The sequence below is a fragment of the Camarhynchus parvulus genome, chromosome 3, assembly GCF_901933205.1.
Source record: "Camarhynchus parvulus chromosome 3, STF_HiC, whole genome shotgun sequence".
Classification (NCBI taxonomy): domain Eukaryota; kingdom Metazoa; phylum Chordata; class Aves; order Passeriformes; family Thraupidae; genus Camarhynchus; species Camarhynchus parvulus.
This window is the reverse complement of record NC_044573.1, coordinates 86464207-86482046: the sequence shown is the minus strand read 5'-3', so window position 1 is coordinate 86482046 and position 17840 is coordinate 86464207. Positions and strand designations below refer to the sequence as shown.

Here is a 17840-nt window from a genome sequence, read left to right as displayed (position 1 = left end):
TAAGAAATTTGATACTTAATTGTTCAGTTGGGAGCAGTTTTGGGTTCAGTAGGTACTTGGAACTACTTGTGTTGTTGATGTCCTTACATTTCTAAACTCCTTGTCAGGGTGTTATAGTCCAGAAAATATGTGTGTTGATCAGTTTCATTTGTCTAAATGTAGTGTTGATGTTGACTTCAATGTCCATCTGCATTATTTGATGCAGGTATTATTTACAGTTATATAATGATCTGTTGTTTTAACCTCCAGTAATGTTATTGAGAGTTTAGAAGTGCAGACTTTTCTTCAGTTGTACCAAGTGCGAATACTTGGAATAATACTCATAGTTTCTAAATTACTGTAACATTCTGCTGTGTTACAAAACCTGCTGGTGAATTTAAACAAGAGAAAATACCCGAACTGTTGATCCTATAAATGTCTTTTTCTTGCTAACAATAAGCTGGTTACCAAGGGAGGACTGTTCATTATATGCTGAAGAAGTCCTCATACTTGTAACCAGATAAGTAGCTTTTATATTGTGGAGCAATGACACAACTAAATTGCAGTGAATATTAAGACCCCTCCTTCCTGTATAATGAAATACTTCATGTGAAAATGAGTGTTGCTCTTAATCTAGTATTATCCATATGGAACTGTCCGTTAGTATTGTAAATATACCTTCTTCTTGTAAATGGGCGTACACAAAGCTAGAGCATTATGAAGATGATCAAACACATTATAGTGGCAGTAAAATGTGGTTGGCAGCACTTAGAAGCTGGATGTGAGGGCAAGTGATGCTCTGCAACAGGGGACTGATCCCATAAAAATGCTGCAAAGCAGAGAGCCATGCTGACATAACACCACACTGCTTGATGTTTGCAGGGAGAGAACCAAAGGGCATAGGGAAAAATGGGTTCTTGAACCTCTAGGTATGTTCTCTATCTGAAGTACCTGCACAGCATGTGATACCCTTGCTCATATCTCATCAGTCTTGGAAATTTTCCTTTGAAGGATTAGCCATATATCAGTACTTTATAGTGCCCTTCCTTGCTTTTAAGACAGAATGATGAGGAACAGCATTCAGAAAACTTGAGTAACTCCCTGTTCTCCTCCTTGTTTTAAGGAACTCTCAAAACTCCATTTTGAGTTTCAGTTGGATTAAAATTTTTCAATCCTACTGTGAGGAAAAATCATAAAATGTCACCATTTATGAACTTGTTTAGTAGCGTGTCTGAAAAGAAGTTGCTTTAATAGCTTGTGTACAGTGCACTGAAACCCTACTTTGAAGTTTTTCCTGAGTTACAGCTTGGTGATTTAGGTCATGATTCATAGCATCACAGCTCAGTTTGCATATTATGTGACCAAAACAAGATGTTAAAGTGAGGTATCCTCCCAACTGGGATGAAAAGGATGGCCTACTTGGTTTTCTGACCTTTATGTCTGAATGATTGTAAGCAGTAACATGGGGAAGTTTGGCATCATAGGATTTGTGTAACTCTAGGTGTTGTGTACTTTGGTCTAAAATCACTAGAAATTTTAGACCTGTTATGTGGAATTCCTAATAGTTTCTGTCTGTACTTGCTGTACCTTTTTTATTAGGATATTTAATGACTTGGCTGGGTTTTGGTACTCACAAGAAGTGGACTGCTCTTGTCCCAGACAATATAACAGACAAGGCAGATCTAGGGGAGCTGGAGAGGTTTTTTGTCTAATTTGTCACATACTTCAGGAGGACAGGATGTTCTTCAGGGCCAAACAATGCTTTATTCTGTAAAAATCTAGAGTGCTTGGACTTTAAGGAGAAATAACACTTTTATGTCTCAGGCAGGGGCATCAAGCAATGGCTTCCTCTGTGGTGGAGAAGGTGCCTAGCAGGGGCTGGCAGTGGCGTTACTGGATATGGGCTGGCATGGCTGTGTCTGGGGGAGCTGCAGGAGCAGCTGGAACAGCAGAGGCAGCACTGCTTCCCCCGTGCTGCTGCTCTGTGCTGGGGTCACAAGGCTGTGACCCCTGCCTGTGCAAGGGCCCGTGCCTCTCTGCTTGAGTCTCAGCTGGGTAACTTAGCTAAGGGGGGAGAGTGCCAGGTACCCAGTTACACTGCACACAGACCTGTGTTATTTTGAGGGAGTTTGTTAGCAAAACTGGCCAAGTGATCTGGAGCACCTGGGTTTACATTAGAGAAAACTGGTCAATGATGAAGGCTCACTTTCTTAAGTGATCTCTTTACTGTCTCTTTTCTTCATCTGAAAAATTCCCTACTAAATCTGCCTGAGAAAAGTCTTAGATTTTCCTGATGAATGAGGCGTTGCATATACTGTAGGAAGAGCGTAGGAAGCAGGGGACTCTTGCAGAGGTGCTGTGTCACACGAGCCATGGGTGGCAGCCAGGCTGCTCTTTCCTCTCCCCTTTCTTTCTCCACCCTTCTGAAGCCCTTATCTCTGCCCTGGGGTAACTGCATTCACGTAAAGATAAAGTTCTGTATCTGTGCAGGCATTTGCTTGCTTTGATCAACCTCAACTTCTGTTTCTCTTCATTCTAATCTAGCTGTGTTTTGAGCCTTGTAAACCCATCAGCCTTGACAGTGTGATGCAGTGCTAGGTCCCTTATCTGCCACTCACCAGTGAGTCTCAGACTTTAGTTTTATCATGAGAAAAAACCAAAATACTCCACAGTAACACCTCTCCTCCACCCGTCAGACTGGCATAAGTGTCCTGGCCTGTTTTGGTAGCAGAGGTGATAAAAAAGCATGAACGCCACAGCATTTCAAAGAATTCAGCAACAGAATTACAAAATGAAAGCAATAGGAAAAAAGGGGAGGAAAGGGGAGGAAAGTGTGGGTTGTTTCAGCGCTAGTGGAATCTTGAGCTGCAGGTTTCCCTTGATCTGAGGGGCTTAACACTGAGTTTGAGTACCATTTTCATTGGCTTATGAACTGTCTTTTTGTGCTGCTTAGAAACCATATGAAGTGGTTTGCTCAAGTGCAGATGGCTATAATTGGCCTTTTCTGGACATGTTAATTTGTCAAGAGAAGATTTTCCTGTGGTTGTCCATCAGCAGTGCCATCAGCAGGCCTGAACTCCTGCCAGCCTGAAGATGAAGGACGTCTGGAGAGTGCGGGCAAGGAAGGAAAGGCAGTCCAAGGCTGTGTGGGCAGAGGAGCCACTGCTCTGTTTCTGGGCAGGTTTCACACCTCCTGTACAGTGGTGTAAGGAGATCTTGGAGATGCTGGGATCCGGGGAGCAGCCCACAAGTGTGAACAAGGACTTAAATGCGCTGCTGGAAATTTCCCACCCCTCCTTATTGCTTTTGGGGTGGCAGGGAAGCAGCTTCCTGGGACTGTACCCCTGTGCATAATGGAGCCATTTGTGGTCATGTTTCAGAGTGATCTCTTGGTTTTGTTTTCTGAAGCCTTCCAGCATGGGATTAAAGCATTGTGGGTGCAAGAAATAATGATGCCAGGCAAAGGAGCAGCTGACTAAATGGGGAAGATTATTTACATGTTGTGTGTTGCACTGAGTAAGGTTTGTGGGCAGCAACAGCAGTTTGTGGGCAGCTGTAGCAGCTTTTAACCAATTAGTTCCTTCTTGAGAGTGGGGAAGGAAATTCTTTTTGTAACTGTACTAGCTATTTATATGATAAAACATGCTGACATTTCCTACAAATGTTGGTTTTCTTATGTCATTTGTGGCTGTGAGAGTATTACAGTTCCTAGCATACAATAATACATTCTTTTGTAAAGAAGGGAGTACTCAGGTTGAGGTGAAGCCACTGCTCATAGCCACACTGATGCCATTGTCCTTTAGAGAGGTGGGATCCATGGAGACACTTTTGGTTGCATTACACTTTAGATGGTGAACCTGTACTGCTTGCAGTAAAAGAGCTGTGGATTCACTATGCCAGCCTTCACTGGGAAGAGGTTTATGGAGTGCAGCATTAATGATGGATGTTGTTTGGATTAATTACAATGTAAACAATGTGATTATCCTTCTATTCCTAACACTTCCTTGAACTATGAGAAGTGTATGAAAACATCTGTAAGCTCTTAACATGATCACAGCACAATGTGGTGTTCTGTCTAGGGACTGGCGGGCGCTTGCAAGGCACGCAGTCTTTCCCTCAGTGGCCTGGTGGTGGCTTGTGCAGAGCTTGCTCTGGGGCACAGCTGGTCCTTGAGCAAGGTACCACTTCTAAACTGGTGTCCTCTGCAGAGCCCTGCAGCCAGGAGAGGAGTCCTTGCATGGCTGCCTTCCCTTTGTTGCTTGGGTAGGGAAAGTGCCTGGCTCTGCTGCTGATGTGCACGGCTGCCCTGCCCTTGCTGTGGCAGGCTGCTATTGATTTATCTCTAATACAAGAGATACTTTCAGATATGTATGTTATGATATAACTAGATGTACGTTTTTTTCCCCTAAATCACAGCAATAATACTATCTCAGAAGGTCAAAAATAATGACCTAGGCTGACTGAGTATTTTAAAAGCTAATTTAGGAGGAAAATGAGGCATGAAGGAAATAACATTGGGGAAAGGTAGATCATTTGAGTGATAATCTTTATTGAACCTTTTAAAATTAGCTTCCTGTTCAGAGTTCTGAGCAGCATTTAGTTATACCTGTGATTGTAGTCTTTTAATCAAGTGATCTTTTAAAATTACTTTTAGTATAAAGAATTTCTACTGTGGCTTTGCAAAGCTATTTTTTATCCTGCAGATAGATAAGGCGAAAAACGTACAACTTGCTGCTGCCTTTCAGATGTTTTATGAGATACTGAACAATTTTTTTTCCACTTGGGAGTTGCCTCAAGTTGGTACTCCTCTCCTAATGCTATTCCCAAGAGGAAGAACATCTTTATAAACAATGTTCAGTGATCCCTTCTGTAGAGATACTAAAGGGGATCTTGTTCATGTCTTTGCACATGCTCCGTTCTCCCATTCATCTCTCAACCTGTCCTACCATCTCCTGCCATCTGTGAAAGGGTGAGAACATCCAGCATGGATCTTGTTTCTCTAGAGATTAGAGCCAGCCCCTTCACAGCAGACACCTGTCATGTCATGACTAATAGTTGGTCATTACTCTTTATTGTGACTCCATTATGTTTGAGGTGTTACTTGTTATGCCAGGAAGTCAGGAAGGCAGTGGCATATCCTGCAGAGGAAGTCACTTATATTGGGAAGGATGTAATGTGCTTGGCATGAGTGAATTGCTTAAAAAGATCCTGAAGAATGGCAATGCAGTGAAGCATGTGTTATTAGCTGTTAAGGAGAGCAAAGCTGAAAATATGCTCTGTCAAGTGGTTGAAAAAATTGTAATCCCATCTCTTGAGTATAAAATTTTTTAAAGATGTAGCTCTTTCCAAAAGTAATCAGAAGAAAAATGTATTTACTGAACTTTGGTTATGTACTTTCTCTAACAATCAGCAAAGAAGAAGACTTCACTCTGAAAATGCTCACACTGTGGGATAAGTGGGGATAAAATGTTTCCTCCTATTTTTATTCTGGTATACCCCAGTTGAGAGAATTTATGAATTCACCCTTCACTATGATTCAGTCACTGCTTGAAACTTGAATTCAACCTAATGCCACCCTCGAGTGCCCAGGATTTTCTTTACACCAGATGTCTGGGCAGAGCCACTGTGGAGGTTTGCAGGTACCATGGAGCTCAGCCTTCTCCCCTGATAACACTTTATTTTTTTTATTTGCTCAGCTGGTGACGGGAGTATGGGAAGGAGGATACAATTTCTTCTGTCAGGATACACACAGTGGAGGAGAGGCCGATATGAAGGTACGGTAATGGAGATTTAGAGGTGGAAATGTTTCAAATTGTCCACTTGAGTGTAAGTGGAGAGCAGAACAGTATTGATTATGCACATTTTGGTTAAACTATAAGCTATTTTCCTTCTTTTGCAGTACAATAGACAATGCACTGTCAGACATAATAGTTCATATATTATATATTCGTGGTTGGTATTTTTGTGAGTAATTATGTGCAAATTTTCAAGAGTCCCAGATCAAAAAATGAGGACCTGGTGTTCAGATTGTATCTAACCGCTCTGTGTTGAGACTACCCTTCTCTTTCTGAGATGTGGTGATGATTTCTTCCGGTCACATTTCTGACCTCTCCTTTACAGAGAGCACTGCAGCACCAGCTCTGGTTAAATATTTTCTTATTTCTCCCAGGACAGCCCAGGTGCACAGCAGTAGCCTCATGAAGCAGTCTTTGTCATCCTGTTTGCAGCTGAAGCTGTAGATTTGTACCTCGATCTCCTATGGAGAAACCTGAGGCAGAAGTATTTCAGATCTCAGCAGGGTCTCCAATCCTGGTAGTGCAGGACAGAATCTGGATTTTAATCACTTAGATAACATAAGAGTTGAAAATCCCCACAATGTGCAATGCTTCTAAAACTTGTTTCCTCCTTCCAGATCATACGTGTCCTCTGGTGGTACTATTTCTCCAAACTCATTGAGTTCATGGATACCTTCTTTTTCATTTTGAGGAAAAATAATCATCAGATCACTGTTCTGCATGTCTACCACCATGCAACAATGCTGAACATCTGGTGGTTTGTTATGAACTGGGTGCCTTGTGGTCACTGTAAGTACTGGGTTATGGTGGGGGAACATCTGCATCAGGCGCTTTTTTTTCGTGGTCTTTTGATCAAACCAAACATCTCTGGTACCTTCAGCTGCAGGATTTGTGTTCTGCACCATATTAAGCTGCTTTGCTGAATTGCAACTATTGTGGATGGTTGCAGGAATTAAGCTGCCAGCACAGCCTCTAGGAAAGGAATGTCTGTGTAAATTGAAGAATTTGTGTGGCAGTGTGACATTTATCAGGTGCATTAGCCCATGTCAGATACCCATCAACCTTGCTTTCTCTATTTTTGCTGTAGTTACAGACCCTCTGATGAAACAATACTCTTTTTCCAGGTCAAGCCAGAAGCTTGTTTCAGCTGTAAAACAGCTAAAAGTGACTCTAGTCCTTGTATCTGTAAAATTCACTTCAGATATGACTTTCTTAATTTAATCTCATTATACCACTGGGCATAACAAATGATTTCAATTAAAATCTTGTCCCCTGAGCACTAATGAACATGAGCAAATGAATCTTAAGTGGAAAATTTCCATGTCTCTCTTGTCTAAATCCTGCTAACCTTTGGCAATCTGACTTCAATTCTTCTACTGCATTTAGCTGGCATGTAGTTTCTTAACTGCATTATCATGGCTTAGCTGTGGTTGGGATGTGCAGCTTATAGGTACTGGCTTTGTTGAACACTCCATTCAAGAGAAACCTTTTCAAACCCCATGGATTTGAGCTACTGGAAATGCAGACTAAGAGGCTGCATTCCTCAGGAGTCTGGTCTCTGAGCCAAACAGCATAGAAACTTGTATTTGTTTTGTGTTGTCAGCACAACAGTGAGTAATACTGAACTTATAAAAAGTCTGCCTCTGGAAACACGTTCTCCTCCAAGGAAGTCAGTCCTTGTTCATACAGCAATCAAAACTATGTGTACGTAGAATCTATCTTGTGCTCATGTGGTTTGAAAACACTTTTGTGCTATTTCTAGTCATGTGTTTTTCTTCTTCCAAGCTTTGTGTTCTGTTATGTAATCACAGCTCGATGCCGTTTGGTGTTAAGCTAGAAGTTTCTTTAATGACTAAAAGTGCTGTAAACAAGGACAAACAAAATAGCTAACTTGCAGTTTCTGAAGGTATCTGAAGCTTTTTGGTTATAAATGACAAAATTGGCTCCTGCCTGGAAGGAAATGAAATCAGCCTAAAAGTAGATGGGTGAAGCTGTTGATTGTTTGATATGTGAGCATTCCACCTTTCTATCAGTTTCCTCAGTTTCCTTGAGAAACCATAATGTAGATGTAAAAAAGAGTAACTTGAGGAAACAAAACCAGAAGGCTGGTGTAAAGCACAAAGCTGCAAAGCAGCGCAGCTGTTCCATTGGGTAGGCAAAAAAAAAAAACAGGGTAAAAAAAGAACGCTCTTGCTTTTCTTCTAAGAGAAATAATATTTTAAATAGTAACATTTTGAACTTGTTATTTTTGTAGGTTCCATGAAACAGCATGTTCCTTCCTGGTAATGCAGTGTACTTTCTTTTTCCCTTGCCCTTTTTTTAGCTTACTTTGGTGCCACACTGAACAGCTTTATCCATGTCCTCATGTACTCCTACTACGGACTGTCTGCTGTTCCAGCAATGCGTCCTTATCTGTGGTGGAAGAAGTACATCACTCAGGGGCAGCTGGTGAGTGACTTGCTCTTCAGTGCTTCAGCAGGCTCTTTATTTGTGATGAGGTCCTCTTGTCTTTACCCAGTCAGGAAATTTTGGCACGGGACAGCAGGAGAGAGAATGAGAACTAGTACCTTCTACATCTGGTAGTGCCTACATCACCTTAGAAATCCAGCTTCTGCACGTGTGTTTGCTCTGTTTTCAGGACCATGGGGGACTGGGGATGTACATGAATCAGTGCTGAGGTCTGTGGGATCTTTCTCCCCCACACCATGTTGTGTGGCTAGATGCGTTTGGGAATTGCAGTGCTGGGATTTCTGGGACTCAGTAGCCAGGGAGGAGGCTTTTCTTACAAGCCCTCTTCAGCTAGCCTGCTCTTCCCTGTGCTTGGTTGGTCAGGCTGGGACAGACCAGAAACCGAGTGCAGTGCCATCCACAGCTAACAAGGGCCATTCTAGTTCTGAGGGACAATGCCTTTTCTGTCCTACTTTTGCATGCAGTTGCAAATGGTTTATTAAAAACTATTCAATATTTCTGCTCTCTTTCTGCACTTTAAATGGGCAGATTTTTCTCTTGTAATTCTGTGTTGGACTCCTTGTATCAGTTTGCATTGTTTCTAGTGTGTGTGGTGATGAAGCCTGACCACTGTGTGCTGGAGGTGGTAAGAGCAGTGAAATTAAGTAATACAGCACATGCTGTAGTGATACTGCATAAGAACCAGGTTTCAGTCTGTACAACATGTCAGAACACCAGAAGGAAATGTGCATGAGTGTTCTCTCTTCCCCATATTGTAGGGGGGGAAACTGAAACCTAGAGATAAATTATTTTTTTATATTCTTCCCCCCCACCCCACCCCTTCTGAGAGCAGTGAATAGTTTTAATAACCTTTGCTGGTGCTGATTAATAACATTTACTGCCAGCAATTCACAGTGTTGATTTTCAACATGTTTTTTTTAGCAGTTCTTCCTGAAGGATGGCTAAGTATTGTAGTTAAGGGCTCATTATTTTCATAGGAGGCATGGGGTTGCTTTGGTTTGAGGTTTGTTTCTGTTTTTCTTTCCAGATTTAGGCTCTGTGCTTCATCCTGGTTGTTCAAGTGCTACAGAGTGCAGTGTCTTGGTGCTTCAGTTGCTCCCCTGGCTATTGTCATAGCTGCTTTCACTTCCTCAGCTGCTCTGCGTGCATAGCTGTTAGGGCAGCAAAATAGCAGAGCAGAACAAACAGTCTTTCCCTTTTAAAATAAACATTCCCTAATCTGGTAGCCTTTATGTGAGGATGAATTTTGCCTAAGGCCCTCTGCATCGCATAAGCCCAAACTCTGTTTTTCCAAAAGAGATAATTAAAGATAATTGAACCCTTATCCTCCTCCCTGGCTCCCCAGCTTCCCTGCAGCCTTTACCCCAAACATTCTTCCACTGGAGCCATATGTCAGACAGTTCCTGTCTGTGGGAAGGGATTGCAGGGGTCTGTGTGTAGACCAAGTGACCCCAGGTCTTTTGCAGCTGAAGCAGTGAGATGCAGATCTACTCCATTAGGATGGTAAAGTCAAATCCCACTGAACTCTCACTAGGAAGAAGGTGGTCTTTCTTCCTTGGGACACTTGTGTATCAGTTATGCCTAAGTTATTCTGATGTTCTAAAATGGAAAAATAGAAATAAACACACTTAACAGGATACCACAATCTGAATGTCTGCTAACTCAGGTTTACAGAGCAAACACTTGCCAAACACACAATATTACATACTATTTACTTGTTTTGGAAATAACTGTTGAGGTTTTGGTCACTCATGTTTTTTTTCCTCCTTCCATTAATGTTCTCCATTTCTCTTATTTTTGTTTTCTCTCCCCAGATTCAGTTTGTCTTGACAATCTTCCAGACCAGCTGTGGTGTTGTTTGGCCATGTGCATTTCCTCAGGGCTGGCTGTATTTTCAGATTTCTTACATGATTTCTTTGATTATCCTCTTCACAAATTTCTATATTCAGGTAAAAGTAACATTCATCAACTCTTTCTAGCATTCTGCTGGCTGTATCTCACTGGAAAGCTGTGACAGAAAGATATGCTGGAAATGTCCTTTTGCTATCCGTCACTAATGTGCATATGTTCTTGAAGTACTACACTTGTTGATCCACCCCCTACTTTCAAGTATTCTCATGCTTTGTACCCATCATTCAGAACGCTTAGGAATTTCAGTAAGCCAGTTACACAAAAAAATGGCTTATTGCAATTTTAACTGCAGGTAAGGGAGAGGAGGAGCTTTTTATGTAAGACAAAGCTTTCCAGTCTGAAATAAACCAGCAGCCTGTGAACCAGTGAAGTACCCAAAGGAATTGTTCATTTCTGCTTTTACAAGGGGAGATGCTTGGTTTTTATCCAGGGAAACTTCCTAAACTCACAACATGCAGAAATATGGATTTTGTTCACTTCTACAGGCACTTTTTTTGTATTTTCATACAGAAAATAAGCGGGTTTAGTTGTGCTTCTACAAATCTGATTTCATGTTTGAACAGATCCAGACTTGGTATATGTTGCTCTGAGCAGTTCATAACTGGGCTCTGTACAAAGATGTACAACTACTGTCTACAAAAAATCATGTACTACTGTCTGCAGAAAATCAAACCAACAGCCTGCTGCCCCCAAACAAGCAAACTCTGTTATATGTTTCAAATGTCATTTGAGAGACTTGGGCATTTTGGTTCCTGTGAGAATGATTCATGGGGGGAAACACAGCAGGCTTCCCTGTCTGTTCTTCTGGTACTTCTTAAAATCAGTCCCATGATTTCTATCACTTGCTACATATGAACATGCTAATTAAACATTATAGTATATTCCAGATATTACTTGATTTTCTTTGTCAATTTTGCTCATATTTTAACTTTTAATTGTTTAAATTCCTTTCACACAGAAATTTTGTCAGGCAGCTGGGCCCCTTTGAAAAAAAATTATGTATATTTTACTGTCTATAATTTTTTAAACAGTCTCCCCAATCCTGTTAGTTTTTGATTCTTGTCTTAGCCAATGGAAATTCCCATCACATTTCTATCTCTGAACTTCCCTTGCTTTTATTGTTTACCTACCTCTTGTTCTGGCTTTGTTCAAGGTACTGTCACCTGCAGTGCCTCAAACGTCCTTCCTCACATGTCATTTTGAGTATATTCTTATTCCATAGTCTGCTCATAAAATTGCTTCCCTTGTTTCTGATTTACTATTAGTATAACACTGCCATCATACTGCCTAGCCTTTTTCTTTTCAAGTGAACTGCTCCTCTCACTGTGATGAATGAAAGGCATAGTGTAGTCTCATACACAAAAAGTGGTTGAGCTTGTTAGACTCTTACCACCTGCACAAGGTCTTTAGAAATGATGAATGCAAGTTTACTTTTGTGTTTCTAGAATTGCTGTGAAGAAGTGGTTATTTATATCTAATTAAACAAAACCATGTGTCTTTCCATGTATTTTAGACTTACAACAAGAAGGCATCCTCGAGGAGGAAAGAGTATCAGAATGGCTCCACGGCCATTGCAAACGGGTACACAAACAGCTTTTCTTCCCTTGAGAACAATGTGAAACAAAGGAAACAAAGGAAGGATTGAAGACCAAACTGAAAAACCATTTTGATAACCCCAACAACAAAATCATCTGATTGTAAGCACAATGAGAGTTGTGCACTAATACTCTAATGGCTACTGTAACTATTCCTGCCTAGAATAGTGTGATTTATGTAGGACTTAACCAGTGCAAACACCCTAGAAACTGTATACAGAACATTAAAGTAGGTTAAAGTTTAAAAATAATTCTGGGCTGTCATTGACCCTGCTATAGACTATGGAAGGGAGTATTATCATATTATCCAACACTGCTGTTGCCTTACTAGTCAATATGATAGGTGCTGAATTATGGTTCACAATTTGAAAACACTGTAATCTAAACCTCCATTTTTTTAACTATAGATCATGCATGTGATTGTAGAGGTAATTTGTATGATGCTGGTTTCAGTAGATAAACACACATGCCTTAAATTAAAAAGCAGGGCCCAAAGCTTATTACTGGTTTAAAAATTAGGGTATGTTTCAACTTTTCAGTTGATTGACTTTTTATCAAAAAGTCACTTAGAAGAATCCATTGATCATTTTACTGTTCTGTGTGTGATACACGATGCTACGTATCTCTTACTCGATGCAGTGAAATTGGAAATGGTGCATTTAGTTTTGTATATTTGACTTTAATTGACTCAACAGTCACAAAACAGATGGAAAAGTTATTTTACCTTTTTAATAGATCTTATTTTTTTATTTGAAGTACATCACTAACATAAAAGTAATTGGCAGTTACACAGTCGAGTAAGATTTAAATATTGTCTCTAAAGTTTAGAGCATATACAGGGTGGACCCATCTATTCTTTTCACTTTTTTTTTTTTTTTTTCTTATTTCTGAGAATTCTTAAATGCTAAATGAAGAGTGGTTTTTAATATGAAGCTGGCAGTTTCAAGTGTTATTACCATAGCCATATCCGTATTTTAGGAGCTACTGTTTAAGTCTGTGACATATCCAAAAGTATATTTAAAAGTGGAGCCAGAAGGATGCTTTTCTGATGGAATTGTCTGTGTGTAAGTTGGTATCTGAACTGTTCTTCATGTAGCATACATTCACTTTCAAAATGTGCCTAACACAAAGATTTTTTTTTCCCAAGTAAGCAAGTTTAAACAGTTAAAGTCATAGCTAATGTTTTTAAAATGTTACTGAAATGTGCTGCAAATGTCTGTTTCTGTAATGTGAGTTGTGTATATCACTGGTAATGTTTTGGCTTGTTATCTAAGGGTTTGGTTTGAGTGCTGGTTAAAGTTACTCCTTCTTGTAAAATCCTGTCTTGCACATATGAGGAGTCAGTTGCAGGGCCAATATCTGTTGCTGGTATTCTGATACCTTCCATGATGGAGTCCATTAAGCTCTGAAAAATTGAATTGTGCAAGACATTCTGCTGGTCATTGCTCAAGTTTAACTATTTGGTTTTTTGATATTTATATAAATGCCAGTTTTAACACATTTAATTGTTTTTAAATCTTTTTTAAAATTTTTGCACATCTCTTAAGGAATTAATAAGTTCTCTTACTAGCCTTGTGGGTTTTCATTCCTCGTTTTGAAGGAGACAGTGTCTGTTATGTTTACATTATCAAAGCTTGTGCGTGTGTCTTCATTTCTAGGTACTGGTTTGCAGAGTCTTTACATAGCTCAGTACAGCAGCTACAATGTTCAAAATAGGCTGTCTAAATGTGCTAGAAATAAACTCTTGGCTCATCTGAATATACTTCATTGTTACTGTTTGACATGGTTTAATCATTAAAACACTTTTGATGATCTCTACCTGAATTCTGTGGGTCTGTACAGATTCTATGCATTGCCCCATCCTGTGTCAGGCCAAGGAGGAGCCACCATGATGGAAGAACAGCTGCAGATATTCAGGGACATTTAATGTACCAGAGATTTGGCAACACAATCTTTACAGAAAGCCTTGGCAGTTACTAGACACTATTCCCTTGCCTGGCTGTAGAAATACTGGTCTGTGTGATGGATTTAACTCCCGCTGGGATTACTGACTCACTGAATGCAGAGCAGCCCCAATAGCCTGAGATGACGAGTGCCAGGAGCAATGCATAATGTGACTGAGAGGGGCTTCCTGCCTCAGCTGTCCTGTCTGTAGAATGGGGATAATACCTCTCTCCAGAATGGGAGCATTTTTGCAATTTCCTTTTAGCTTCCCTTGCCCCTAGGTGATTGTTTTAGAACCCTCTCTGATTTCAGTGTTTAACATGGCAACAACCCCAGATAGGCTGGTGATGGACTTGGTAAAAGAGAGCTTCTTACATGGCTGGCTGTTTTCCCTTGCAGGCTCTTCAAACAAAAAACATAGACAAGGGAAGTGGGTTTACACTTTGTGTGAAAGGCTTAGAGGTTTCATGCTCTGTTGGTCTCCTCTGGGAGGGTTCTCTGAGTGCCTGAGGTAGTTGCTAAGACAGTTTCCTTCACATGCCAATTCAACTCTGAAATTGTTGTGTTTCTAAGCAAGGCTCAGTAACATGCAGTTCTTTGGCTGTTAGGCCAAATCTCCAGAAAGTACCTGGAAGGCAGAAGCACCAACCTGGCCTCCCTGTGTGAGCCAGCAGCAATGAGGCTCTGCTGTAAACCTCACCTTCAAGGTTAATGGCACGTGGTGACAAAACCCAGTGACTTTGTCCAGAACTGGCAGGAGATGTGACCTTGGGAACATCGGCAGTGTCTACACCTCTGTGGCAAAAACTGTGGCTCCTGGATACTCTTCTACAGTCTCAGCAGCAATTGAAAAGTGTCTGAGAGCTGGATGGGTTAGATCACACATCATCTTGCCATATTTGATGGACCCAAGCACGAGCCTTGGGTTGGCCCAGCTGGCTCAGCTTCCAGTGCATAATCTGACCTGGGGCAAGTAACAGCCTTTGGGTTGCCTCAATTCCTGATCACTCATAGTTTTCCTAATAGCTGGGATTGGTGCCTGGGACTATGAGAGAGTTCTCAAAAAGGACTTCTTGGCAGGAGAGCTGAAAAAAGATGAACTGCTGCCAACAGGCTGAAGAGGTTTCATGTAACAGTGGCTGAGGAGAATGACACAGTTCAGTTATTTGCAGAGAGAATGACCAAGCTACAAACCATTAGGTTGAGATCTTGTGCAGTTCATGAGCTGACCAAATCCCTCCCTGCACTCAGGCTCTACAGCCTCAGTGATGAAATGTTAAGCTTTTGTTCAGCTTTGAATGGGATAGGTAAGCTCAAATGCCACAAAGCAGCTTTTTTAGGGTGATCGTGCTGTTGACATTGAGTGCTGGGTCCTGGATGTGCAAGCCACCCATGAGACTGGGATTTTTAGGTTGGCAGGAAGAGGAAAAGCAGAGAACAATTATGGAAATCTTTGCGGTTGACCATGTATTATTTTACTTGAGGCAAGAGAGATACTAAGTGTTGGAGCTTATAATAGGACTTATAGCCCCAAAATGGGGTAACAAAAGCCTCAGATCTCATAGAGAGCTGTTCTGGGGGTTGCCTCTGCCTTTGATACTTGGTAGCTGTCTCGTGTGTTTAAGTTAATAAAGTGTGTTCCTTGTATGAAAATGGAATATGTTGTTAAAACATACGCATTATTCAAAAAAGGAGATGTAAAAGATGGATGCCAAAGAGAAGTATAAATAAAATCAGAGGCCAAAGTACTTGAGCTGTGTGGGTTCTGCAGGGAATCCCTTTGAGACAATGCAGGGAACAATGAAATGCAGGTACAGATCTGTTAGAGAAATGCTGCTCCAAGTTGTATTGGTACAGGGGATTAACTTACATTGTCACTGTCACACTCTTGTCAAGAATTCCTGCACCAGCAAAAGTGATTAGTTGTGATCATCAGGATGTTTCACAAACTGATTTGTAGAGCAAACTTTGATTCCATTTTTGATTTTTAATTCATTTACTTTAAATAGATGGATATACAAAACAAGGTCCATATGTTTCTCAGTTTCAGTAGAACGCATTTGTATGAGCAGGGGAACCTGGAGTTCCCAGGGCCTCCCATGACATACAGTAGCAGAGGCATTAGTTTTTAAGTCAAAGTATTAAAATAATCTCCAACAGAAAGGAGGGAAAAGAGCAACAAAAGTCCAGTAAAAAAAAAAAGTGTATTATGTTTAAATGATTACAGGTTTCAGAATAAATGTGAAGAATGAGTAAAAGGAAGTAAAAAGAAAATGGGAAAAAATGTAACAGTGCTTTTCTGGAAGTAATCGCATCTGATTGACCCATATTGGTTTTTAATTAAAAAAATACTGTGTAGACAAAGAAAATATATCTTCCATCCCTCTGGAATAGGTAGTATTTTCAATCTTGGAAATTATTATGTAAACTAGAGGGTGTGGTGACCAGCAACAGGATCCGTGGATAAGCAAGGTCAAACTGATGAGCAGATGCTTTGTCTCAATGCTTTCAGCCAGAACGGAGCCCATTAATAATGTTTTAGAAGAAACCCTGGTGTAAAAACCAGGACTATTTCCATATTTCCAACAGTGTTTGGAGATGACAACATCAGAAAGTACTGTCAGTGCCAGGAAAGATTACATCTCGTACAGCAACTACCTTGCTGGCTGGCGTAAGGAATGGAATTACTGTAAATCCCCCTTAGGCACCAGTAACAGCTGTTTCCATGGGAGTTCCAGTTGGACATGACTGAAGAGAAGGAAGATACATTTCAAATCATCTCTTCAACAACTTAAAGTTGCAACTGTGGGGGGAAAAAAAAAGGAGGAAAAATCTCTTATTTGCTAATTGGTCCATTTTCAGTAGGAGTAATGTGCTAGCATGGGAGGATGAGGCTCTAGCAGGACTTCCTTTTGATGAATACATCAGCTCTCAAGAAAACTGATTTTAAAAGATCTGCAGTACAGAAGAGTTACTGGGATGGGCAAAGAAATGGAGAAGTTCTGCAAAACAGATGTTTTAACAAGAACAGTGTTGAGAAGGCATGTAACCTCAGCCAACACAGGTATCACATCCGCAGATTCATATTTTCATGAAGGAAAATTAGCTATTTTATGTGTATGACACAAATCAATTGGGTATAAGCTACCCAAGAGTCTTCCTAGGCTAGAAATATGGAGAGTGCTTTTTTTTGTGGAATATGGCTCTGGAGCATTTTTCCCATAAGGGTCGTGTGGAGGTCTGGGGGATTGCTTGAAGATGGGTCACTGACCACTTCTAAAGCTGGTAAAACCAGAGATGGGACCCCCTGGTGTGCTGCTCTGCATTCTGGCAAAAAAGGTTAGTACCGCTGTGAAAGTATATCTTAAGAAAGGGCAAAACAGAGAGAGGAGTGATGACAAAAGGGTGAGAAACAGCCCTGCAGACAGCAAGGTGGGAGAAGAAGGAGGGGGAGAAGGTGTTGCTGGAGCAGATTCCCCTGCAGCCTGTGGAGAAGCCTATGGCAAAGCAGGTACCCACAGTGCAGCCCATGGGAGGCCATGTGGTGTAGCAGGTGCACGTGCCCTGAAGGACCTGCAGCCCGTGGAGAGCCCGTGCTGCAAGTTTTGCCTCAGGGACTTAAGCACATGGGAAAGGCCCACACTGGAACATGAGTAAGGAAGGAGGAGAGAGGAGCTGCTATGGTCTGATCAGAACCACCCCCACAGCACTTGGAGCATGGAGGAGGTAGAGGAGGTGGGAATGAAGGAGTGAAACAGCCTTGGAAGCAGGGGGTAAGAAGTAAGTGTTTTAGTTTTTGTCTTTGTGTCTCACATTCAGCTCTATTTTAATTGGAAATAAATTAAATTATTTTTCCCAGAATCCATTTGGGCCATGACAATTATTGCTGAGTAACCTTCCTGTCTTTATCTCAAACCTCAACCTTTTCATCTTATTTCCGCCCCCAATCCTGTTGAGGAGGGGGAGAGAGCAGCTGGGTGGGTGTCTGGCAGGTGGCCACGGTCACCCCACACCACATGGACACTTTGTTCTCATACAAATCAGCAGTCAGGCAGAAAGCAGCTTCCTTGATCAGAAGAAAGATCTGCCAAAGGCCACAAGATACCAGGCACCAGAAAATCTGAAGGCCATCATGGTACAGCTGGCT

General features: G+C 41.2%; 1 protein-coding gene across 4 annotated transcripts in view; it reads left to right on the top strand.

The window, feature by feature from the left end:
* The window catches only part of ELOVL5 (ELOVL fatty acid elongase 5), a 39535-nt gene extending 25962 nt beyond the window's left edge, over nucleotides 1–13573 (top strand). For all 4 annotated transcript variants that reach the window (XM_030945364.1, XM_030945365.1, XM_030945366.1 and 1 more), the window contains 5 exons: nucleotides 5676–5753; nucleotides 6392–6563; nucleotides 8098–8222; nucleotides 10058–10192; nucleotides 11668–13573. In XM_030945364.1, coding sequence (XP_030801224.1) covers nucleotides 5676–5753; nucleotides 6392–6563; nucleotides 8098–8222; nucleotides 10058–10192; nucleotides 11668–11799 — 642 coding nt within the window. In that variant the 3' untranslated portion in view covers nucleotides 11800–13573. The remainder of the gene's footprint in view (nucleotides 1–5675; nucleotides 5754–6391; nucleotides 6564–8097; nucleotides 8223–10057; nucleotides 10193–11667) is intronic.
* Nucleotides 13574–17840: the final 4267 nt, after the last annotated feature.